This window comes from Drosophila mauritiana, chromosome 2L (assembly GCF_004382145.1).
Source record: "Drosophila mauritiana strain mau12 chromosome 2L, ASM438214v1, whole genome shotgun sequence".
Lineage (NCBI taxonomy): Eukaryota > Metazoa > Arthropoda > Insecta > Diptera > Drosophilidae > Drosophila > Drosophila mauritiana.
This window is the reverse complement of record NC_046667.1, coordinates 7,963,991-7,989,790: the sequence shown is the minus strand read 5'-3', so window position 1 is coordinate 7,989,790 and position 25,800 is coordinate 7,963,991. Positions and strand designations below refer to the sequence as shown.

Sequence of the window (25,800 nt, the reverse complement as noted above, 5' to 3'; positions counted from 1 at the left end):
AAGCATATTTTGATTACCAGCTTTCGCCTGTCCATTTCTAGATCCGCTGCAGCCCTGGTCGAAAGCTTTCCATGGTGAATGGCCAAAGCGCGAAAAGAAGCAGAAAGTTGCCTGCCTGGAAGTTTTCTCGGGTTTAACGCTTTAAATCCGTCGTGAGTGTCAATATCCTGTGATTAAAAATAATTCCTGAGGCAACTGTGCACTTGGCACACATCTTCATATCGAGTTAGCCCAATTTAAAGCTCCAGATCCGCCGCTAACATGTCGGAAAGATCGAAAGGTGACGTGTCCGCTCGCGTAAACAACAACGCAAACCCGACGCGTGTCGTTAAAAATCCGCTTCTGAGCGCCTCCGTGACCGGCCTGAGTTTCGACGACTTCCCCAACAAGCCGCAGCTCCTGCCAGCCGCCCCGCCCGTGGTCCATGCCACGCCCCCAGCGGCGCCCGTCCTTATCGCTGGCATCTTGAATCGCGGTAAGTGGGTCACCCGTACGTTCGGGAATCTAACGCGGAGTGGGGGTCACCTGTTGCTCGGCTACTATAATGATAAGCTGATAAGCCAGGCACTTGACCTTTTAACCCTCTTCCTATATTGTGATTGACATTACTACAGATCAAGATACTATAAACTACGTTCAGTGTAAAGAGAAATAGGTCAGGTCAGCGCACTTGATTAGGCTTAAACAAATATGTATACCTACTACTGCTGAATAAATATATTTGTAGATATATTATAATAATTTTCTTAAATTAGAAGTTTCTACTTGAGTCAATGTGGAAACAAGTTGGGATAGTTATTCTTAGGCATTATTGGTTCACCCAAAACATAAGGAATTAGTTCAGTGAAATCTAAATGTGAATGTTTTTTGATAATGTTTCTTCTGATAAGCTGAAGATTAGGAACCTTTTTTGCAAGTTTGGCCGTCCATTTAATCGTTTGAAATCACCGACATTGTTTACACTACTTTTTATAAGTTGCACTTCGTTTCAGTAGTTTACGCAGGGACAAACAATTGTGTCCTAAATATGTGGATACATTTAGTAAAACGGTGGCATATTGTATATCTGATACTTCCACGGCATTTTATTAGACTCCTCCGAGTCCCAATAGGTTCTAACTTGGCACAGTAACATAACAACAATCTACTCCATGCTCCTAGTGGAGTGGGATCTATATGTGGGCAGCTCCAGCGTTGTCTTCCTCCGCCTGCAACACCATACAATGCTCCATATGAGGGCTGCGATAAGCAGGATCAGGAGAATGACTCCAAGGCAAATGGCTGCAATGGCGGCCTCGTTCAAATACACATCTCTGACATCGATGGTAAGGCTCCTTTGGTTTCCGGCCGCATCGAAAGCCATAAGTGATACCTTTGGTTCGCAGCAAGAGGCCATGTAGGTTGCCTTCAGGGGCTCTGTGCTACCAGCAGTATAATAGTTCCTATAGAAAAGACCCTCTGGCGGCGTGGCCTGCAAACGCATCATGCCCGACTGCCAGTCCTGAGCGGTTACATCCACAGTCCAAAAACGTTCACCACAATTCTGGGATTCGGGCGTCAGATAATCACAGCGGCTGCCAAACTCCCAGGATAGTGTAGGTCCAGTTGAGTCCTGTAAATTACATTTAACCATTTCAATTATGATTTCATAATCAGCTTGTCAGCGGTTCATATACCTGAGCATCTATGCTGGTCACCACTTTAAGATTTACCGCCAGAGTAGATGTTTCGCGACCATAATTGGTGAAGGTAATCCGATCTGTTGTGCCCTGAGCAGTGCCAGTGGGCACCAGAACAGTCAGACGCACTGTGGCCGTTCCCTGGGCGCTCAGACTTAATCTACAAAGACAGAAGTACGTAAAATGTATAATGTGTAAACCAAAGACTTTGCTTTTAAGCGCTCCAACCTGGTAGGATTCAGTTGAACCAGGAAGCGCCGCTCGTCGGTGACTTGAATAGTGGAGTAAACCGTTTCCGTTTTCATATTGGTGACCTCAAAGAGCAGCGTAGCTGTCTGACCAGCCATCACCAGCAGTTTCGATTCAATGCCCAACTCAATTTTTGTGCCACATCGTTGGAGGAGCATGGCATTTAGGGTGCTCCTCGGTTGTCCAGTGCTGGGAGCCAAAAGTGTTTGATTCAGATTCGGGGAACTTTGGATTTCCTGCTCCGAAAAGGTTTCGATTTCGTTCTTCGGGGAGTCCACATCTTCCTCTAGCTTTTCCGTGTCCTTTTCCTTGTCGGGAAACTGGATATTGGCCGACTTGGCCTTTGTTTGTCCGGTTTTGTAGTAGCTGTCGATGCGTTTGATGATGTCGCCTGTGAGGGAAATAGAAAACAAATACAAAATCAATTGCGCACACGTGTTTTTCTTGCTCTATGGAAATGTATCGATGATGGCGTCAACGCTGACGATTCCATCCAAGGTTGAAGCGCGGTTATCAGTCGAGATTCGTATTCATTGGGGCAAACGAAACAGATCACGGGCCCTTATCAGTCGAAACCCAGTCTCAGAGCATTTAATTAGCTAACGGGGACTCAGTTCTGTGTGGCAATCAATACCGCCAGGTTGTTTGTTATTTTGTTACTATAACTTACCCAGAAACACATCCGCTTTTCTTTCGGCGCGCACAAACACATTGTACTTCTCTTGCAGCTCGGGCTGTAACTTCAGTTTGAAAATCGACGCGCGTCGCAGCTTATTTAGCGGTACGTAGGCATCAAGTTCTTGGTTATTTAACGTTTCCGTGACATTAACTCCGCCGAATTTCGCTAGTTTCTTCAAATTTATCTCTAAAAAGTAGAAAAGCACAAAAATAAACAAAAGTCTAACAGCTGTTGGCCATTCACAACGCAACGCGGACAGCTGTTACAGGTGTTTGCGAGGCGTTGCCAGACCATAGCATTGCGTACAAATTTAATTAAAACATCATAGTTGTGCAATAAACATTCAATCTGTAAGCCATCAAACGTGTTTTTATAGCCAAAATAATTATAATTTATGGACAAACATTAAATAAAGACATTTTGCGGTAATCTTTATCTATCGGCGGGACCTTGGCAACCCTAACCCCGCAGCTGCGCCGTAGTTGTTGTGAAAGAAAAACACGTCTACAAAAATCCGCGAAAAAACAATTGTTTTTTCTTGTAAAATTAGCAAATAACGTACGATTTTCGGCCGCCAAAGTGTTGACAAAGAGTCATATTAATTGCCTTTCTAGATCAGTGCTGACGACATAGCCAGCCAGTGCAATAAATCACCAAAAACTGGTCGCATTCTAAATTTGTCCTTGACAGTGATGTGATTTGCCTAATTTTGTTGTTTAAAAACGTATGTATGTATGTTATTATAAGAAAAGACCACATTCACAAAAGCTGGGAAAGATATTTAACCATAAGAGGAAAAAACAGCTGCCTCAAATATTCAAAATGTTGACATCTTTCATATACCTCAAAGTATGATAATATTTATAAATTTACTGTGCAAAAGGGTTATTTTTGTTTGAGTTTTGAAGTACTCTTTTGAAAAGGTCACAATTCATTGGGAGTTGAGGCAGGCAGTGCAAAAAAACCTCCCCAAAAAATTGATTTTAATTTTTTTTTGTTCAGGGTGTACATGTGCAGTGCGTGCTTGTGTTGGTAACTTCCGGGTGATAACTTTGTTTATAATCGGCGGTTTCAGAAGTTATAAAAAGATTGCAATACTTTCACTGGTTATTTTCAGTTTTGTGCGATAAGTCGCTGTTTTGACTACAAATGTTATGATCCGTCGTTTTTGAGTCATAATTATTTTCTGTCTGACCCCGTGCAATCTTCATTTTATTAGCTATACAATACAAAATCGGACTTTGTCCACTCGTTCGACGTGGCGTATGATTAATCTGGGGGAACGCTCGTTATAATTGATCCATTCTTCCAACCATTCTACGTTTTAAGTTAGTTAACAATAACATTTTGTGCCGGACAGTTGCAAGTGCTTCATGATTAAATCGAATTAGATATATATTAAACATACTCACCTTAAAGGACGAAACACAGAAGGGACTAGAACACAAAGTGCTGATATAAAGTTAAGGTGAAGTTCGAAAAAACATAATTTAGCTGCACACGCAAAATATTCGATTTTAAATGGCTAATTAGCTTATGACCATTAACAGTCACCATTTAAAATCGTTATCATTTGTGTGGCTTAGTGTTAAATAGGTTTGATTTTCATCGTTTTCGTTTTATTTGTGGACCCTTAAAAAGCTAAAACATTTATTACTTTATAACTGTAAAACAGTAAACATATATATTGAAATTTCCTTTGTACTACAGTTTAGTGTCAAGTGTGTGTTTGTTGAGCATTATTATTATACTAGCGTTTTGGTTAAGGAAAGCGTTGGGACATCGGCTATATACAAGGATCAGCATAGCTGACTTGGGATTAGAGAGCAACGATTGGTCGGGTGTTAGTCAATGATCTTACGAGCTAAAGACATAAATTACACAGTAGTACAGTTGTCAATACATCTGGGAAGTTATTGGAAGCTTGTGCCATTATCAAGAGGATTAGACTTAGGATCTACGTAGGTTTGGCACACAGACTCCTACACATTTAAGTCGCTAAACACTAAAATACAACCCTGCGTTAGTAAGTGCGATAGAGCAAACGGAGTCGGTGCTTGGTAACTCGCTTTACGAGAATCACTAACCACCATTCGGCGTCTCCATCGTGGCCCGTCTCATATTCGCATCGATTCGCACATGGAGACTGGACAGCGTCGTGTCAACCGGCAGATCCAACTCTTGACTGCCTTGATACGCGTCCGCTACTAGGGTGAGCTGAAAAGAACAATAAATGTCAAATGTGTTGGCCAAATTAATCCGACTCGATGGACCATTATATAAGTTTGAATAAATACCAGGCTTGAAGGCCCATTCTCAATTGAAACCCAGTTGATAATCTTATTAAAAGGCAGTTTAGTTAATAGAATTAAAACACTATAAAAAAGTACTCTTGCTTCTGGGTTTCCCAAAACCTTAAGCACAGGAAATTGAAATTATGCTAATTTCTTATTCCGCATTCCGCAGAATTTGAGTACAAAATACTCAAATTGCCATTTTCGCTGTGTGGGTTAGTTTCGGCATTATTGTCTAGGCTTCCTTTCTACCAGATTTGCCCTTCACTTTTCTTTCCATAACCTAGTTTTGCAGTGGCCGCACAGCCACAAAAGATGCACCATCATCGACAACAAGTCGCGGGGTCTTGAGCACCACCTGTCGTTGTGCTGGCGCTGTCGCTGCCGCCTGGCCACTGGAGAGGTAATCCAAGTGGCTCCGTCTCAGTTGGCTGCTTGGGCAACAGTCGGCTGGATCTGGTTGCCACTTTCAGTTTCTCAACACTTAGGCCTTCCCCGCCGAATCTGGCTCTGGCCCGCACACTTTAATTACCCCAATTGCGGGTCGGGTTTGCTCGTTGCTATCGTTGCTATCATCGCGCTCATATCTCACCGTATTGCCAGCTATATGCTGTCCGTGCTCGGTGCTCACAATGTGGATGATCTCGCCACCGGATCGGATGGCCACCTCACCCAGAATGCCGCCCACTGCGTCCTCAGTTTCGTTTTCGCTGCCCGATCGCTCTCCGTACCACAAAAGGAATAACTACAAGAGAATCCGACAGATTACAATGAGCATTTTAGATCGTTCATCGTGTTTGCTTAGAGCTTCTTCACACTGGTGATCAACCCACCCTGATCCTCTTCTTCAGCAGAGTGATGGCCGCATCTTGGACCAGTTCCGTGTGCGGTGGGATGACTGCGGTCGAGATGAAAACAGCACTGTCGTAGGGAACCAGCTCGGCGGCATGCAAAACGCCCACAAACGAGTTGCCGCCCTCGTGCTCCTTGGTGCTATTCAAGCCAGCGATGAACTCCCGGGTGTTGTTGAAGCTGAAGGCAGAAGGAGCACCTAAATGGAAGGGAAATTGGTTTAAGTTTTTTCTTATTGAAATTCATATTCACGCAAGAAAAATTGTTTGAAAGAGTGAGAAATTCCTATACTTATAAACCTACCAGCTGCATTAAGTGTTACCAAAACGATCTTGATATCGATGTTCTTGTCCTGCAGAGCATCGATATAGAGGCGCTTTGCCTGCTCCAAGGATGCGGACGAAGGATCCACAATCACAGCCAGTGGCATGCGAATGTACACATCCTTGATGTAGTTGCGCAGCTGATCCGCGGGCAACAATTCCGGCTTTAGGCCACCGGACACTTGGATGTGCTTGGGCTGTTTTCTAGGACTGGGCGTTGTTGTGGTTGATGTGCTGGTCGTTGTTGTGGTCGAAGTAGTTGTCGTTGATGTTGTTGAGCTGGTGGCTAGAGGACTGGGTGCTTGGGTGGTGGCCCAGGGGAAGCCGCCGAAACGAGCCCTTAGTATGGGCAAAGGTGCCTGTGTGGTGGAAGTGGTTGTTGTGGTCGTCTTAGCTTCTGCATGCTCGTCGTAGTAATCATCCTCGGAGGAGTACTCAAACGGTTTGGGCTTATCCCGACTGGGCAGCTGTTGGACTTGAGCCTGGGGAATGGGCTCGTGTTGCTCAACTCGGTAGAACTTATCAGCTGGAAGCTGCTCATCCACCGACTTGGTGGCCTCCTCCTCGATGTAGTCCGTTGGAGTTTGCTCCTGATCTCGCTGGGGAAATCTCCCTGCCTTGGCCTGACGCACATATTCCGGTATCATGGTGGTGGCCACTTTTGCTGTGGTGCTGGCCACCATCTCATCCTCGGGCGCATCCTCGTAATAATAATCCCGCGCGGGTTTGTCCACCTTTGATACACGTTTCTGGTTTGAAGCATCGTCCATCATTTCGGCGGATGAGTTTTCCCCGGAATTCGGAGCCATGGTGTTCATCCTGCTCTCCATGGGCCTCATGGTGCTCACTTCCAGCTCCATGACTTGAGAACTTTCGGTTTGGTCCTCCTCCAAGCTATTGCGATGCTGCTCCATCTCTTTTTCTACCTCGGCGTCCAGTTGAGCAGGGTCATAGATCTCATCGTTGCCTCCGAGGCTAGAGCCAATCATTTCGCCGCCATAGTCCTCATCCTCGCCAGAAACTACGGGATTTAAAAGCAACGCCGCCAGGAGCACTCCCAGCCAGAGGTGCGTTCTTAAAATCATTTCGTTGATATATGATCTTAGCTATCCTCAGTTGTCAGCATAAAAGTCTGCAAAAAATGATGGAGCAAAGAAATATGTCAAAATACGATTTTGGAAAGCTTTTCGGAGTTCAATGATTGATTGATTGATTGATCGACTGACTTCTTTCGCTTACTTAATTGACGCAATTATTCATTATTATTTCGAGTTCACTTTTGCTGAGCCGTTATTTTTAGTTTTTCTATAGATTTTGTCCGTATATTTCGACTATTTGTCTTCTTTTCAACACTTTCGCAATGTGAAAAAGTGAAATGTTATGACTGCTCATTGTGATAATCATCTGGTTTGTTATTAAAATCATTTTAAATAATTATGGCTGACAAATCGAACATTTATAGCAAATTGGCGGTGCAGAGATTTGAGGAAATTTCCATTTAACTACGAAATTCTGGGGAATTTGTTGTTTTCAAATGTTTTTATAATTCGAAAGCGTTTGAATACGCAATGAACTGAGAGAAATTATATAGCCATGGCAATGCTGCGATCTCATAGCTAGAATAGAATAGCTAGCATAGAACAATCAGGAAATACCTTTCTAAAAATATTTTATAATTGTACTAAATCCGATTTTAATTTAATCTGCTGCTAACCTTGATTAAATATGATTGTAATTGGTAGCTTAACTTTTGATCCAATGTAACTTGGCTTAAATAAACATAAAAAAGATTTTGTGGAGCCAAAAATACTTTGCCAAAGTCATGTTCATGAGCATGCAATAAAATAAAAATAAGCCTTGATGCACGAACTTATTCAAACCACTTAAGGGCTGGTAAAACAGTAGTATGTGATGAAAAGTTTGGCCAAAATCAACTAAGAGCCCAAGTAGCTCGTCGGAAAAAAACCGGGTAGGGTATTAAAAACATATATATACAGAGATATGGTCAAGGTTTTGTTAAACCTGCTGCAGGTGAGGAAAATAGAAACACAGAAAGCGAAGACGACGTTGACAATAAAACAAATTTGCCATACAAAAAAATAAAACTAACGACTTCTCGTGGTTGTGTAAACTCACACATGTGAATCCATTTGTGAATCAAAAAAAAAAAAAAAATTAAATAAATGTTTAAACTTGATTAAAGCCGGAGGAACACGCTAACTTTGTGGCTTCAATTTGATCAATTTATAATATTTAATTAAGCAAATGCAATTAACACATTGGTTAAGGCAACATGCAAAACGTTTTTATGATATACGCTATTTTCCTTTGCACTCGCCGTTTATTGTTTATACTTTTTGTTGCATTTTTGCAGCCGTTTCTTCTGCGACTTGTTTGAATAACAAATTGCCCACAAATCAATTTGAGTGATTGATTTCTTGGCTCTCGCCCCGTGATTTGCAGTGTAAAAACTGAGAAACGAGCAGTTGCCATTAATTAACAATATGCAAAGCCGCAAAAAAAAAGATTGAAACGAAAATACAAATAAATAAAACAAAATGAAACGAAATGAAATATACATTCAAGTTGAAATCCAAATGTATCGCATTGATGCGTAAAATGGAAATAAATTAAGTTAAAATATTCTGCGTTCGTTTTTCTTGTTTGGCAGGCCGCCCGAATCAACTCCAAATCGATTTGTACATTTTCGTGCGTTGCAAGGTCACCGAATTGGGGGTCAGCGGGGGATCATGGATCATGCAATTTAATAGCCAGAGCTTAGGCCTCTCTTGGGGTCTCCCCGAGCGCGTTTTCTCTTTTTCTTTTTTTTTTTTTGAAAACTTTTTCATGATAAATTCGTGAAAAATTCTGTCGTCTTCATGCTTGTTTATTATCGTTTTAAAATTTTAAAATCCTTTGCACAATTCCCATTCATAAGACATCTTTGGCCAAATGCTGGATGGCTTCTATTCATTTTAGATTCTCAGCCTCAGCAGGTCACGTAATTCTTTGATAGATTGCCCTTTGGTTCAGGGGAACTCCTCAGTTCCGAGAAGTTCAAAGTTTTTGAGAAAAGAAAGTTGTCTTTGGGTATATAAAGTTCTAATTTACATTTCGGCAAATAAGCTTTTGATTATAAAACCAAATTATTGCAAGTTGATAAGATAAACGGCTGGAAATTCGATAGAATAGAATATAGAATCTACTAGGAAGCACTTATCTTTAGATAAGCTTTGGTTAATTGCATAATTTAAAAATTCAAAACGAAACCAAATGCTTCTAACGTAAATATGATTACAACCCAAAAGCGATTAGAGTGGCCCAAAAACAACATTTCAATGAGATTCTTCGTGATCAATAGCCACTCTATTTTGTGATCGGGAAAAAGTGCTCGGATAAAGACCGAAAAACCGAAACCCGCTGAGGCAGTTCCTCAATCAGGCGTCAGCAGCTGATTTGCTGCGGCACATAAATGAAAAAAAAAACAACCAGCTCCAACCAAATGGTTCTATAAACAAATTAGAGAGGCGAGCACGTTGTCGGTTTTTATTTATTTACATATTTCTTTTCATTGTTGTATTTTTGCTTTTGCAATTACGTGGAGTCAGTCGCCGAGATGTGATTAACAGACGCGTAAGCATTTATTTTCGCCATGATTTTTATATCACTCGGACGTTATTCTGCCGTTTTTATGGCTCCAACAAATTAATGAAAAATAATTGCGAAAATTATAAATTCAAATTGCGTTCCTAGTTACCCCTTTCCAACCCTTCTTTCCCTCTGGCCAGCCCCTTCGTGTCAGCTGAATCGACTTGAAAATGCACTCTAATTGTGGCAGCTTTGCTCGGCGATCATCAGCGATGAATACTTGTGGTTGTGGATTGGAGGAGGGTGGAGCACCGGGACGATCAAACCCTTCAGCGAGCCCACGCGCATTTATATTGTTTACTTTCCTGACATTGAAAAGCCAATTGATTTGTTGATTTTCAGAGCTTTGAAGGGTTCTGTTGGGCCTAGGAATAACAAAACTAATGGCATTCTGTTTGTAGAACTAAACGGCGGCGTGGGCGAAGTGTAAACTATGATTCGAAAATATTTTTTCTTAATTGTTTCGCATTTTTTCTGTGCTTAACTTCAAGGGCCTTTTATTTCGCTATTTTGCATTTAGATATTTCCTATGTGCTTCAATTTGCTTAAAATGTTTTAATTAAACCTGCTTTTCATTCACTTGCCTTTTGTGAAACTTCTTGTCGACGTGGTCTGCACTCAATTTAGCTTTCTAGCTTGTTTTTTTTTTTTAATATTTATTATTAAATGTTTTGTGAATTTTCGAAATTCAAAACAAATAACTTAGGCAACAAACTTGTTTTCTCCTTGCTGTGCGCACGAAACAATCTCAATGAATTTTAATTACACCTTAAGCGGTACACTTTATTTATGAGTTTTGCCCACTTCTTTGCATTGTTTATTAACTTGCAGATTATGCAAATCACGACAACAACAAAATGCACGAGCGCACAGATATTTCAGAAATATTCACTTGCTGCAGTATTTCACGCGCTCAACAAATTGCAAGCGACCGAAACAAAAAATGTACAAAATTAAGAGCGTTCGATTTGCGGCCGTGTATTGGATTAACCCGTTTAAATATATTTCTCATGCGCGACTTGTAGTTGTAGCTTGTAGCTGACTGCGATTTTAACAGCTGCCTTTGCTTTTTGCTGGCGATCGCGTCAACGTCTCAAATGAAACTGAAAGCAGAAACACAAGCTGCGACCAGCGGAGCAGTTCGCTGCTCATATTCACTCCAATCCACTCCACTCCAAACCGATCCGATCAGATCAGCTCGGCTCGGCTTGGTTGGCTGGGTTGGCTTGGCTTGGCTCTCTTTACTCGGCCGAGGCAGCAGGTATATAGATAGGGGTATGGGTATAGGTATACCCGATGCTATAGCTGGCTGTATGGCCACAGAGGTTGGAATCTAGAAGAGCGTGCCACTGATAAACCGAGGCAACGTGCTGGAGCAGCTGAGCTGATGCCACAATTGGATATGTTCATGACACGAATGTTTGGTGGCAGCGCCATGGAAATATCTTCGCTCGGATGGCAATTCTGTTCCCATGGTATCATCAACCTGTTATGCAATCACTGCGCTATATCATTCTCAACACTCGACATGCTGATAGCGCAGCTGAAATGCTTAGATCTTATCGTTGTAATATGTCACAAGTAGTGGCTTGAATAAGTTGTCATACAAATAAACTAAGATTCTATAATACAAGTTTTGCTTAATTAATCAGCAACAAAGAGATAACACTTCTAACAAACACGCATGTTAATTAAAAATGAACTTCCAAACATAATAAATTTATTATAGAGAAATTATTTAGGCACATTGGTATTTATCCTTGAGCGCCAGGATACGAGAAGCTATCTCTTCAGTCATACTTCCCATACCACTGGCCCGATATTGCTCGAGAAGCCTGAAAAGTTCCCCCCTAGCAGAGTTATCCGGGAATCGTACTACTCGCTCCATGTCGTCAGCAGCTTTGATTAGCTTTTTATGGAACTCAGTGAACACTTTGGAAATCATGTTCAATTGGAAATGATTTACAGGCCTGGTGAGCTCCTGCCTCTTGGAGGGTGATCCGACTAGAATTGGCTGTTCACCGTGTTCATTGAATCCTTGAACAAATGCCATCTTATCCACCAAACGACTGGACGTAACTATGGTCTTTCCATGCTCGAGATAGTCCAGCATGGATTTCCTGTAATCTGCGTACTCGGGATAGGGAACTAGGGCAGTGACCATTTCCTCCAACATTCTCTTCATCAGGATAACTGAGTCCTCCCACCAGTCTGCTTGAAACGCTCGAACGTGTTGGAAAAACTGGCATATGGCCACTGTATTCCGTTCCACAGGATCACTGCTGGCAAATGCCTAAGAAACAACAAGGATTACATCCTAAAGTGAATTGCCTCTTGGCCAAACTCACCAGCATCACTAGGAAAAATATGATCCGAGGAAATGACATTTTGCAAATCTTAGCAAGTGACTGCAATTCTTTTAATGCACTCTTCGGGCTTTATAGTAGTTTCCTTATCAGTTTTTAATTATAATTATACTTCTTATCTATAAAATACTTTGCAGCAGTTTTATATTGACTTTAAAATAGAAAAAATAAGTATTTGCACTTCTTGGAACTGAAGGAATCATTTGCTTAAGATGTTCTCCATGCAGCCGATTGAAGTTTTTTGACACACAAACGTAATTTTAGTAACTCATATGCCACATTTTGATGTTTGAGCCTAATAAGATATTAACTTTAGGCTTTATTGCGAAAGTTGTTGATCTTAACAGTAAAATAAATAATAAAAATACAATGCAAAGAAAGTATATAACACAATAGGCGCTAACTTGATAGGAGTGCTTGCCTTATTTGTTCACTAAAGATTAATATAATCAACTTTAAGTATATCTATGCTTAATGAGTCGCTGGAATGATTTAAAATCTTTCTCTAGGAATCACAATGCCCTCGAACCAATCAAAGCGGAAACAAAACGAATAACACTTTTTCAAGATCAGCGTAATAAAACTTTGCAACTTTCTGGCAGAGTTCTTTGCATGTTGACCTTTTTTTTTGCTTTGCAATCATTATGGCAAATAATAACCGCATTGGTGGCATGCAAAGTGAATATGTAATCGGCTTGGTGGTCGTCAAAAATCATCCAAAACAGACCGACGCTGAACTTGTGTAGGAAGTTCGACTACCCGACTGGCCGGCGCATTAAAATGGAGCGTGAAATGAATTTAATATGACAACTCCGACTGGCAGTCGCTGATAGCATCAATAAAATCATAATAAATACAAGCGCGTACATATATAGTGGACCATCGAATACGTATATTGTTGTTCATTTAAATATTGTATGCGGAAACGTTGAGGCTTCCTCAATTTCTTAAGGTATAAAGAAAGGGTTTAGCCGGCTTTCTTTACCTGAACCATAGAAATTCCATAGAAATTAGTTTAGTGTGGGTTTGTCACTTAAGCAGTACCTGTAAAACCTGAGAACAAAATAATTCTTTTGGCTATGTGTAAAGGAAAAAATATGTAAACACAACCACGACGCTTAAGCACAATGATTCCGCAGCTTTTTAGCTTGTATGACAAATTGTTGAGCATCTTGAGCTTGACATGACTTATTTTCCATGCGAAATCGTGCCCATCTTGACCTACGTGCCTATCTCGAAAACCTCCCAATACTAAGGTCTTTGGCAGAAACCATTGAACCACTTTGTTTTGCGGTTTGAATAGCAACACTTGGTTGAAATATTAAGTACTAATTGTGTGGTTCCAGCGAGGAGACATGAGCATGTGGTCAAAGCTCTCATTTGGTAAGAGTTTGATTTAAAATATAAATATATCATATACTACAGTTTACATATTTGTAAGCCTACTATATTTTCATTAGCTAAAGATCGGGATTATCGCAGCCAGGGTATAAAAGAGTCGTTGGCAAGGAGATAACTTCGCACATTTTGAAAGCAAATTTATTGCATCCAGAATTTATGCAGCTCACGCAATTTTCACTTTGCGAATATTACGCTGTTGTCGTGCTTTCGTTAATAATTATGCAATCAATTTTTGTTGCTCGCCTTCTGCGGCGGCAGTTGCTCCTGCTTTCGGGCATTGCTTCAATTAACAACTTTGCGGCAACGAACGCAAAAGAAAAACCCTTTCAATAAAACAAATTAAATATTTGGCAATCGTTTTGTGTCGATTTTTTTGATTATCGTTCCATTTGCCGCTTGCTCTGCTCGATCGGCCTGTGATTTTGTTTGTGGCTCTCATATGGATGCCGAGGCTGGTTTAATTTTATGATGAATATATAAACACGTACGCATGTCCCAAGAGTGTTAATCAAAAATTACCAACTTGTTTTCGCGGTGGCAGCCAAACGAGCCCCTCGAGAAGAACGAGAAGAACTGGTGCAAGGCGGTGTCAGCGTTTTGTTAATAATTAGCTAATAGTTAGCACTGATGTCACAGTGCCTTATCGAATACACTAATATCCTTAATCCTTTCGGTGTTATTTCACTTTCACAATATTCACTCGATTCACTTGGGCACCTGTGGAGCACTGCACGACTGTCGGTGGACTAAAACAAACTCCTCTAATTACTGACCTTTTTGTACTTGTCGCACGCGTATATTTTGTATGCTTTTGTGGCTCATAAATTGTTTAAATATTGAACAATTGGCTGCAAATGGATGTATGTAGCTAAGCGGGGAAACGGATTGGCACACCCCATCGATAAGATATATATAGTCATAGGAATCCGCTATCGGAAAAACCCGGAGGAAGCGAGATTGTGGCAGATGCGTCACGGGTCAGTGGGTGTGGCGGCATTGGGTGGCTGACACAATTAGCATACCCCTACTACGAAGGGTTTACTCATGTGCTCGGGGGAAAAAACCCCGAAAATACCTTCGAAAATATGCGAGTCCCATATCACCTTTTTCATCTGAACTTGCTGCTACCTGAGTTTGTTGCCTAAGTCTTTCGTTAGTCCGTCCTGAAACATTATTTCATACTTTCCGTGAAACGGGTATAACGATTTTAGTGCATGTTTAGAGTATAATCCTGTGCTCCAATGTAGAAATTAAATCGATCGAACTATATATAAACGGTTCTTTGTTTGCTAGACGTCGAGATTATCTGAGCTATTTTATAGAAGTCAGCAGCAATACTGCGACAATCGCAAAGAATTTCTATAAATCAGAGTGTTTGCGTCGGAAAAGTGCAGTTCTATAAAATGATTAAGGAAATGTACATCCATCTAGTCATTGCTTGGCTGGCTGTACTGGTACGATACTTAGGAAAAAACTCGAAAATAAATTATTAACTTTCTATTGACCGCAGTTACCAGCGAATAGTTATCCCCTGGAGCCAAATGCAGAAAATGCATGCGAATTTATCAGAAATGTTGCCAGATTTCCAGACGATGAAAATGCTTGGTGGGAAAAGAGTAAAAGTTTGGCCAACTCTATATTGGATAATAAAATTTATTATAAAAGATCATATCGTTCCTGTAACCAATATGTTGCTTCCCTACAAAATCTAAAAAATCGTGGAAATGAATTAAGTGCCTCCAGTCCTTGGGCACAAATAGTTGAATATCTTAACGCATCCTCGCAGGAATATGAAGGTGGTCCGTGTACTGATGAGGAACCCTACACTTATATATATTCAAGTAACATTAAAAACATGAAAAACGATATACGCGAATTGAGTCAAAGTTTGAAAGATCAGATCGAATATCATAATTTGGTGGCACAAATTAATACGAATGCTGATACGGTTATAAATACATTATCTGGTTTCTCTATTCCGATGCTAAAGTATTTAACACGATTTCCTTTGGCAAAATGTAGTCTACCCAATTGAAAAACCCCATTTTTTAAAGCTGTGTAAAAAAATCCAAGAGAATAAATTGACATATTATTGATTACAATTGTTATTATGTATTATATTTCGTTAGGATATAATATAGCAAGGGATCTAGGCAGTGGGTTATTGACACCAAATTTGTAAGCATAAAATTGGAATGCCTTATGGAATTCCTTTGAAAAAATGGGAGTCCCCATATCTCATTTGATGCTACCTGAGTTTGTCTGTTCTTTGAACCTCCATAACACACTTCCACTAAAGGGTAACGTAAATTTGTCGAGAGTTGAGCCTATTGCCCAGAAAAATCAGCAGGTAGTTAAGGATAGTTTTTAAAGAACAATTTCCTTTAAAGTGCTATAAAAGGAGCTCCGTTTTTTCAAGAACAATCAGTCTTTTTAAAGCAAGCGTAATATGCGTTTCTCAGTAATAATTCTTTCACTCAATTTATTGGTAAGAATTTGGTAGTAGTAGAAGAAACCATTAGGCTTATAGCATGTGCTATCTTAGAGTTTCTCCAGCGGATTTCCCATGGAACAGGGAAATGATTGCGAACTTTTAGAGTATGTTGATACCGACGATTCGTGGTCAAATATATTTGATAATGTGAGAAGATCTCTGGAGGATGCCATCAAACGGGCATCGAATTTGGAAAAGTGCCACTCCCAAGTCGAGTTTCTTCAAAGCTGTTTGGATCGCGCCAACAGTGTTACTTCCCCAAAAGAACAAATGCAGTACGTTGTTGAATTCATTGGCTACCAGGAAATGCATTCCAAAAATGAATCTACGCGCACAAATACTTATTTTGGAAAAAACATGATACATTTATTTAAGAAAACTGTCGATAAACTTACGCAGCTGAGCAGAAAACTAATTAAAGTGTCGGAAAAAATTGATGAGAGACTGGGCAAAACAATTGACAAAAGTAAGAAATTACTTTTTGGTCAAGAAACATGAAGGTTTTATAAAACTGAGCAATGCTTTTCTTTATAACAATAATTAAATGTGCTGATAGTGCTTGCTACATATACAAAACAATAAATAATTTCTTTGATTACTAGAAATTACATTTTCTTGGAGTATTAATAGAAATCAGAGATAATGAAACGGACTTTAACGACTGTAGCAATATTACCGAGCTACAAGACGTTTCGAATATTTGGTGGAAAAGTTGTTGGGATAGAGTATTGAAAGTCGTGTCCGGTTTATTTATACCATTTAGCCGCTGGCAGCCGCAGACTGGCCGACGTCTCGAGGAGCTTCTTCAGCATCATTTCCAAAGAGCACGCATTTTATTGAGATTTATTTTGATTTCTTTTTTTTTCGTGTGTGTGTTGTTTTTTTTGTTTATTTATTTATTTGGCCCGGGGGTTCAATGCCAAACATTTTTGCCATCCTTTGTTTTCTCAGTTGTTTTTTCGGATCGCGTTTTTGGCATGCGACCTGCACGAGCCTTTTGGCCAGCGTTTAAATTCCCAAATTTATGGCAATCTTTTTTTGGGGGCATTGTTGTGGCCCGAATACATATTATGTGCTCGGGTATCCTGCAAATGATTTCATCGTGCTTGACGTGCTCATGTGGGCCTTAATTGTTTTATTTGAGTGCCATTATGTGCAGGCAGCACTTGGGACAGCCAGACGGAGCTGGAGCTGGAGCTGAAGATCTTTCAGATGCTGCTTCTTTCGAGTGGCCGAAAGTGACCGAAATCTGGTTATGATGTCATGCTCCTAAGTAAGGTATAAAATTCTTCCACATTTTGATGTGTGCGTGTTTCTTTGTTTTTTGTGTAGGGTCACAATTTGAATGAATTATGCTGTTCTACTTTTTTTTCCACCTTTGCGGTTAGACGAACGCGAGCGTCTTTATTTATTTTAACACATTTGTCGTAATGCGTCATTGTCATTGCGGGCATTTGTAAATATTAAAACAAAAACCACCTCAAGCTCAAACTGAAAACTGGAAATTTTTCGTTGTTATTTAATATTTTCCGAGCCCCACCTCGGCCAGTTGCTATAGCTAATCTTTGCCTAGCCGTTACAAATGACGACCCTAAAAGTGACAACCCAAAGTCGACAATGTCAAGTGCCTCAAAGTGGCGAAAATATACGGCAAAATAGTTTTGCGCGTGATTTAAGCGGTTTTACTTGACATTTATTGGAAAAATGGCAAAATAAATCATATTTTTCCAACCAGTAATTGAAGTCACAAGTATACATTAATTATTTGCTATCAATCAAATTATTTAGCTCTCAAAAAGACTGCATATTTATACCATGCTAACAAATATATGTATCTTATATAATAAATAATAAATTAAATTAAACTCTTACCATATTTCCGTCGAAATATTAGGTACCTTTATCAATTAAAATATTAGCATATTTATGGGCAGCAATTTACTGCCTTAATAACTTATCCATGAAAGTGATTAATAGACTGGATTGCACACAATCGTAGTGAATAAAAAGTACTCACACTGATATGCATATGAAACCTGACCATTACGGACGCGCATCTGTACGTGGACTTCAGACCAGGTAGAAGCAAGCCCGTTTGATCCAAAGATCACATTTAGAATCCCATAATTTGCCATAATCATAATTCTAAATCATTGGCCTGGCTTTGGAATCTGGTTATGCAGCTGCGACAAGAATTCCAAACTCGCTTTCGAGCATGTGAACAATGCAGTTCTTAAAATAGTCTCCACTCCGCTCGAGGTGTGAAAACCTTTTGGCCAGCGGTGCGCCTCGGATCCAATCACGTTTCAAGATCGAGGTGAATTCTTTGACGTATTCGCTGGCCAAATGACACGTTCGCCATGTTTTGCGGCCAAGTGCTTTCATTTCGCATTTCACATTCATCGGGAACTTCGCGGCGCTTCTTCCACAAATGCCATGGCATTTATACTGCGGCTAATGTCAAGATTTGGCTTTTTATGACACCCCCCACTATGCAGCGCAGCAAAAAACCCGATTCGGATTTAGAGTGTGGATTAAGTTCGCTAAAAAAACGTTAACTGACCTGTTTGTTTGCCAGTTCCCCACATGGCTGCTGTCGTTTATTATGGGTTAATCAAACGGTGGAACCATTAAAACTATATCTAGCCAAATTGAAGGCGGAAAACATTTGAGAGCAATCAGTCGGTGCAATTGCAATTTATAAGTCATGGCTTACCTTCTCCAGTAGTTTCTTAAATAGCACTGGTTTTTTTAAACTAACAGTGATTTAATGACAGGACATTTGTGGCAACTCACGTTGCAAAAACATCTTTTTTATCATTAATAATTAATAATGCTGTTGCATGTTTGATTGCGGCAATTGCTTGTTTAGTTCAACCACTCAATCTACACCTCCAAGTCCAGTTCCACCTTCGATTCCAAGTGCGAATTTGTAAACCCGTTTATGGCGGTTCCGTTTTGAATTCTGCCGATATTAATTAGCATTCATTACAACCCATAACTTCTTGACGAGCATACGTTTCTTATTTGTGGGGAATTGGCCACATCCAAATAATAACTTCCTATGATCTTCAACTATAAACAATTAGGCATCATACTGACCAATGCCTTTTTTTGTCTACATTTCAGAACCGAAATCATTGGTCACCGTTGGTCAGCCAACGGGCATTGACGATAGCGAAGCGCTCGACGAGATTAACTTGAATACCAGCAGCGAGGATTCCGTTGGCGCAGGTGGATCGAGTCCATATCAAGGCGCAGGCGATCCAAACGCCAATCCTCTGTTGGAACCACCAACGGAAGCTGGAAGCGATTCGTTGCTGAGTCAGGCAGCCTCCTCCTTTACTGCCCTGCCTGCGGTGGCCTCCAATGTGTTTTCCACCTTCTCGAAGCGGATCTACGCCGGCAGCAGGGAAACCTCGGAGGAGCCCAAACTAGACATACAGCCCTCTTACATTCAGCAGGCCAGCTACGTTCAGCCAGTTGCTCCGGTGCCAGCTCCATTTTATGCAGCTCCACCAGCGGCCGCAAATGAAGTGGTTGCCCCCGAACCACCCAAGTTTTACGCACCTACTGAGGTTCCGCCACCGAACGTAGGAGTCCCTGCACCGCCGCCTACATCGGGAAATCCAAACACATACCGATTCACCGCCAGGAAGAAGCTATACGCTCCCATTCCTGGATTCTCCGAGCAGTCCGGACAACCTGCACAGGCACAGGTTCCTCAGGCTCCCCAAGCGGCTCCATCATTCCAGACGCCACCATATCCACCACAACCAATATACGCAGCCAATCCTGCTCCCTTTGACATATCAGCGCAGCCAGCTTCAATTCCCGCAGAGGAACGCAAATCCGGTGGAGGACTCTTCTCTTTGACCAGTCTCGTGCCCACAGGAGTCCTTCAAAATATCACAGGACTTGTTCAATCAGCCACTGGGCGAAGCAGTGAACCAGAACACACTAATGTCCAGCAAACAGGAGGCTACCTAGACATTACTACAGCAACAGCACCACCTCCATCGACGAACTTATTTGGTGGACCAAATTCAACCCTTCCGCCGGGAGGTAATTATTTCGTACCGGGAGCACCTACATCTTTACCCTCAACAGAGGTAGTAGTTCCACCTTCGGTCGGAAACTTTTTCGCGCCGCCAGCTCCATTGCCTGTAGCACAAGCAGCTGCTCCACCAGCTGTAGGAGCCTTCTTCACATCTGCTGTTCCAAGTGTTACGCCTTCATTTTTTACTCCAGGACCAGTTCCACATGTTGCACCGCAGCCTGTTCAGTCAACAACTGTTAACCAATCTGCATTGCCACCAAGCCATCCTCCGGACGCATCTGCAGTAGGAGAACTCTTTGTTCCTTCACCAACGACAATCGCCCAAGGAATTCCACCGGCAGTTCCATTTGTTGACACACAAGCTGTTCCAACAATACCTTTAACAGTACCACCAGGCAATCCTCCTCCAACATCGGCACTAGGAGGATTCTTTACCACAGGTGAAGTTGCACCTGTTGTTGGGCCATTTGCAACACAAGCGACACCAGCAACACAATCTGCAGGATTCTTTAATCCAGGAGAAGTTCGTCCTAATGTCCCATTAACCGAACCAGTTCCAACCATACCGATTACATCATCAGGTGGGCCACCTCCAGGAGTATTTCCACCAGCAGCCGCTCAGCCTGGTGTCCCAACTCCTTCAAATCCGAATCCCTTGCCAGGACCAGCTGCACCACCGCCAGCCGCTGGGCAAGCTTCATATCGTCTCCAGAAGGGAACTCGTCTTTACAAGAGTCCATTGACGCCTCAGGAAACCGCAACATCTTCGGGATTCGCCGCTCCTCTGCCCCCCACATCTGTAACTCCAGCAATTTTTAATCCATTCGGAGCTTCTGCACCAGGATCATTAGGGCATCTAGAGGGTCAATCCAGCCAAGGAGTTCCTTTCTTTACGCCGTCAGTGCACAATCCAACAGGACAAGTAGCAGCTCCAACTGTTGCTGTTCCACAAGCAGCACCTATTGCCCCTCCACCAGCGACCTCAAATACAAGTGTTGCTCCTCCGCTAACAGCATCTGTAGCCAATCCTCCTCCAACAGCTGGCTTTGCCAGTGTACCCCTCTTCGCTGCAGCAACAATATCCTCAACGGCTATTCCTTTCTTCAATCCTCAACCAACAGGAGCAGAAGTAACAACTGGTTTAAGCCAACAAGAAAACGCAGCTGCACCATCGACAACTTTGGAAGGTCTAGTGCAAGGACCTACTCCAATACCCTCAGCAAGTCAATTCTTTGATACGCCTTTACCAACAGGAACCCAGCCGGAGAACCTAGTAGCAAGTGTTTCCTCGGGAAGAGAAAATCTTGTACAGGCGCCAACATCAAACCAAGGAATTCCATTCTTTGCGCCACCGGCTCCAGTTACTTCGGGAACGAATATTTTTACACCACAGCTTCAGCAGGAGTTGACAGCACCAGCAGAGGACTCCAAACGATCCGAGATTCAAGAAGAGTTCTTATCAGCACCACCACAAGAATCTAATCTATCAACCGAACTTGGAGAAGATACACACACTGGTCCTCCTGTAATCGAACCCGTTCTGGAAGAAACCCCAGCAAGTAGCTCGGAATCGAGTGTTCTACTATTTCCGCCCGCAAGTAAGGTAGATCAAGGAGATATAGTCTACCCAGAACCATCTGCGCCGGTGGAACAAGAGATTCCATTATTCGTGCCAGTGCCAGCTTTGTCGGGACAAAGTCAGGGCGTACCACTATATCCACCACCACCAACTGGTTCCACCAGTGCCAGCTCGATTTTTGCTGCGCCACCAGTGGCTTCAAGTGCTCCACTCTTTGTTCCTGTTCCTGGTCCTCCGTCGGTTTCATCGTTATTTTCCCCCGCTCAAGTGGATTCTACTTCTTCGTTATTTGCTCCGCCACCAACATCTGCAAATACAACAATACTAACACCGGCTCCGGATACGACTTCTACGTTGTTTGCTTCCATACCAACAACATCACCATCCATACCAGATATAGTTCCAACTACATCGGCTGAGCTGGTTGACGCTCCTCCTGGTTTCCAGGGATCATCAGACGACACCGTAACCAATCTATTTCAGGGAAACTCTGAAACCCAAACAGTTTTTAGTTCATTTGCACAAACTAAGGCTACACCTTTGGTTCAGGAAACAAAACCCGAATTGGTTCCACCTCCAATTGGATTCTTTGCGCCAAAAAGCGAATCCGAAGTTCTTAGCCAGCCACCACTTGCTCCCTCGCCGCTGCAAAGCTTCTTCAGCACAGCACCAGAAACCGCAACGTCCACCGACTTCAATTTCTTCGGAAGTCCAGCACCCGGCAGCGTGTTTCCTGATTTGCCAGTGCAGCACGGAATCGCACCGCCACCATTGGCACTTGAGTCACCGCCACAGAATAGTGTGTCCAATATAGCCACATCTGCTATAGGATTCGATTTGTTAAACCAGACCCAGCAAGCTTCAAGTTTAGTCGAAAACCCAAATCAAAATTCAGGTGTCAACTCTTTCGACGGCTATTTTGGTGGTCCTAGTGCCTCTGCGCCACCAACATTCGCACCCGAGACAACTACTGAACCTGTTGCTCCAGCTATAAACTGCGATCCCGTCAATTTCTTCGATCAGGTTCCTCAAACCCAGTCGCAAATCCAGCAAGCTAACGAGGATCAGCGCATTCAGAACTTCTTCAACAATCCACCGTTGCAGGATCAACCCGCAGTACCAGGTGAACTCAAATACGACATTGTCCACAGCGGAGTGGCTGTAAAGCAGCTGCAAGAGCGTTCACAGACACCCGTTTCAAATCTTGTCGAGCCGCCTTCGTCCGCCTGTTCGGAGTTCTCGACCCTTGCTCCAGCACCAACACAAACCGATCGTCCATCGGGCGACGATCTATTCCAGCAGCATCTGGGCGAATTGCCCGAGGAGATCCTCAGAGAGCTCAGAATGGCAAGTGCCAGCAGCGAGAAGGGCCAGGTGGCGACGCCTCCCGTGGCTATAGTACGTTAAAAAGTACCTGAATATTGTTTTTATTGTACTAATTAACAATTTTTTGTTTAGCCTTATTCACCAGTGGTGGCCCATTGGTTCTACAAGCGCAGCGTGGACACAAAGTTCATCTGGACACCATTCAGCCACTATGATTCGGCCTTGTTGGAAACCAGCCTAAACCTCGGTAAGCACATTCTTTTAGTTAGCTACTGAAACTTTTCAAGCAAAATCATCTTATGACCAAATCTCAATTCCAGACGATTCCACATTGATTATTCCCGTTGAGGGAGGCCGCTACGATGTAAACATCAAGGAACGTACCAAGACTCCCGTTTACTGGGAGGGAAAGGCCATCGAAGTGCGACGCTGCTCCTGGTTCTACAAGGGAGTTGACTCCAAGTATGTTCCCTACACCGAGGACACGGCAGCACTACTTGAAGCGGAATACAAGCGATCTGCGGAGATTGGTGAATGGCATCAGAAGATCATGCTGGCCAATGGCGAACAGGTGGTCTTCCACGGACCTACAGTCATCGTCCACTTCCTGCCGCAACAGAACGCAGACACTTGGGGAGCCAGCACACAGGGTTCCATGCGCCCGAGAGTTGTCAAGAGGGACTTGGATGATTTCACCATCGAGCAAGGCGAATCGCAGCGTGTCGATCACCTGCTTTTCATGGTGCATGGCATTGGCTCAGCCTGCGATTTGAAAATGCGTTCCGTGGAGGAAGTGGGTGAGTTATATACATAAGCCTCTTCGTTTTCTGGTAAATAACCAATTTATAATCATTCTTAGTGGATGACTTCCGGGTTATTGCCCAGCAACTAGTTCAGTCGCACTACAAAAACTCAACAGATATGGGCCTGGTGGGTCGCGTTGAAGTTTTGCCCATTTCGTGGCACGGACACCTGCACTCCGAGGAGTTAGGCATCGACGAAAAGCTGAAGTCAATCACTTTGGAGTCTATTCCTCGCCTGCGAAACTTCACCAATGACACGCTGCTCGACGTGCTGTTCTACACCAGTCCAAAATACTGTCAAAAGATCATGAACACGGTGGCAGACGCGCTTAACGATGTCTACCTGAAGTACAGAATGCGACACCCTGAATTCAATGGTGGAGTGTCGTTGGCAGGACACAGTCTCGGCTCCCTAATCCTATTTGATTTACTGTGCCATCAGGAACCGCTTAAGGAAAGCGAGGAAGAGAATAAAGTGAGTAAAACTTTAGCGATCAATAAAACAATTTTCAAAGAATTTTATCTATTAAGGAGAATCCCGACCAACTTCCCCAAAAGCAATCGAGTCAAAAGGTACAGCTTCCAACCAGCGATCTTTTGCCGAAACAAGTCAGCTATGCGATGGGTCCGGAGGGCACGGGACAGCCTGTGATTACATATACACAGCTGATATTCCACCCCAAGAAATTCTTTGCTCTGGGCTCACCCATCGGAATGTTTGTAACCATCAGGGGGATCGATAAGCTTGGCCTCGACTTCCACCTGCCCACGTGTCCGGGTTTCTACAACATATTCCATCCCTTCGATCCGGTAGCCTATCGGATCGAGGCGCTTGTAAATCCGGACATGAACGGCATTCGACCGGTGTTGATTCCCCATCACAAGGGGCGAAAACGGATGCACCTGGAGCTGAAGGAGACGATGACACGTGTGGGTGCGGACATCAAGCAGCGATTTATGGACACCTTCAAGACCACGCTGGACAGCGTAAACTTTTTGACCACGGTGACGAAGGTTAAAAAGGAAGCGGAGGAGTCGCTGGAGAAGGAAACAAGCCAGACTTCATCGCAAGCTTTTCAAAAGCAAAACGAGGATCTGGACGAGAGTTCAATTGCCAGCTCGTCTTGCAAACTACGAAATCGCACCGATTCCAATTCGACGACGGCTTCCGACCCTGAGTTTATAGAACTTGATTTCCCACTGGGTAAGCTGAACGACTCAAAACGTGTAGACTACGTGCTTCAGGAAGCTCCACTAGAATTCATCAACGAATATATTTTCGCCTTGAGCAGCCATGTGTGCTACTGGTAAGTTATCTCCTAGATTTACTCAGTAAATATAGATTTACTTACCAATTATTGCTTCTCAAACGCAGGGGCTCCGAAGATACGATCCTTTTCGTGATGAAGGAGATTTACGCCAGCCTGGGAATTAGCACAGACAGCCAGGTGCCGCAGTCCTCAATGACCATCGAGCGACCCGTCTCGCATGAGAGCAGTGTTAGCCACTCGCTGTTGCCGATGTGAGTCCACAAACCACACGAGAGCTCTGTTGGATCCAACGATCCCACGTACCGTATACACTATATATAAATTTAGTACCAATTTATTTAGATATGTTATTTGTTAGCCGAATCATACAAAGAATTTTCCATATGTGCAACTCTAACATGGTTAAAGGTATTATCAAAATAAGAAGTCTTTATCGTTTGAGTGACTAATCCGTAGCAAGTTCTCGAGCTTTACAAAATTACCTATGTATTGATCGGATTGGAACCGAGGAGACCTATTTGTTATTTTTGTAATATCGCCTGTGTAACAATTAACTTTGTAACATTTATGTTAAACAAAGTGTATGTCTAACAAATTTTAAAATAAATAACTACCATTGTTTTCAAGTTTGGCGGGTTTTCATATATCGAATTACTGTTTCAGCTTATCGATTAGTCGATAGCTGCTCTGTTGCGGTATTTTTGTTGCGGTCTAAGGCCTGGAAAATACCAACATTCAGAAAGCAACAATATGGAACGATGAAAAAAAGAACAATT

General features: G+C 42.5%; 5 protein-coding genes across 6 annotated transcripts; 3 read left to right on the top strand and 2 right to left on the bottom strand.

The window, feature by feature from the left end:
• Positions 1–77: 77 nt before the first annotated feature.
• On the top strand, positions 78–25,650 carry LOC117150300 (nascent polypeptide-associated complex subunit alpha, muscle-specific form). 2 transcript variants are annotated; one of them, XM_033317124.1, is made up of 7 exons: positions 78–475; positions 19,115–23,022; positions 23,083–23,197; positions 23,271–23,747; positions 23,810–24,228; positions 24,288–25,060; positions 25,129–25,650. In XM_033317124.1, exons 1-7 carry the CDS (start codon positions 262–264, stop codon positions 25,277–25,279), a joined length of 6,057 nt encoding a protein of 2,018 aa, XP_033173015.1. In that variant the 5' UTR covers positions 78–261; the 3' UTR covers positions 25,280–25,650. The 2 variants fall into 2 exon arrangements, with proteins under 2 accessions (XP_033173015.1, XP_033173014.1); XM_033317123.1 differs by having other exon boundaries at positions 24,285–25,060.
• Positions 1,059–10,837, bottom strand: LOC117150302. The gene is made up of 9 exons (XM_033317125.1): positions 10,309–10,837; positions 6,057–7,208; positions 5,735–5,952; positions 5,494–5,646; positions 4,695–4,824; positions 2,599–2,793; positions 1,908–2,319; positions 1,677–1,839; positions 1,059–1,612 (listed from the first exon to the last, which is right to left on the bottom strand). Exons 2-9 carry the CDS (start codon positions 7,159–7,161, stop codon positions 1,145–1,147), a joined length of 2,844 nt encoding a protein of 947 aa, XP_033173016.1. The 5' UTR covers positions 7,162–7,208; positions 10,309–10,837; the 3' UTR covers positions 1,059–1,144.
• Positions 11,416–12,130, bottom strand: LOC117150304. The gene is made up of 2 exons (XM_033317129.1): positions 12,073–12,130; positions 11,416–12,017 (listed from the first exon to the last, which is right to left on the bottom strand). Exons 1-2 carry the CDS (start codon positions 12,109–12,111, stop codon positions 11,463–11,465), a joined length of 594 nt encoding a protein of 197 aa, XP_033173020.1. The 5' UTR covers positions 12,112–12,130; the 3' UTR covers positions 11,416–11,462.
• Positions 14,839–15,593, top strand: LOC117150305. Its single transcript, XM_033317130.1, has 2 exons — positions 14,839–14,945; positions 15,002–15,593. The coding sequence occupies exons 1-2, from the start codon at positions 14,895–14,897 to the stop codon at positions 15,524–15,526; spliced, it is 576 nt and encodes a 191-aa protein (XP_033173021.1). The 5' UTR covers positions 14,839–14,894; the 3' UTR covers positions 15,527–15,593.
• On the top strand, positions 15,925–16,554 carry LOC117150306. Its single transcript, XM_033317131.1, has 2 exons — positions 15,925–15,979; positions 16,037–16,554. The coding sequence occupies exons 1-2, from the start codon at positions 15,941–15,943 to the stop codon at positions 16,481–16,483; spliced, it is 486 nt and encodes a 161-aa protein (XP_033173022.1). The 5' UTR covers positions 15,925–15,940; the 3' UTR covers positions 16,484–16,554.
• Positions 25,651–25,800: the final 150 nt, after the last annotated feature.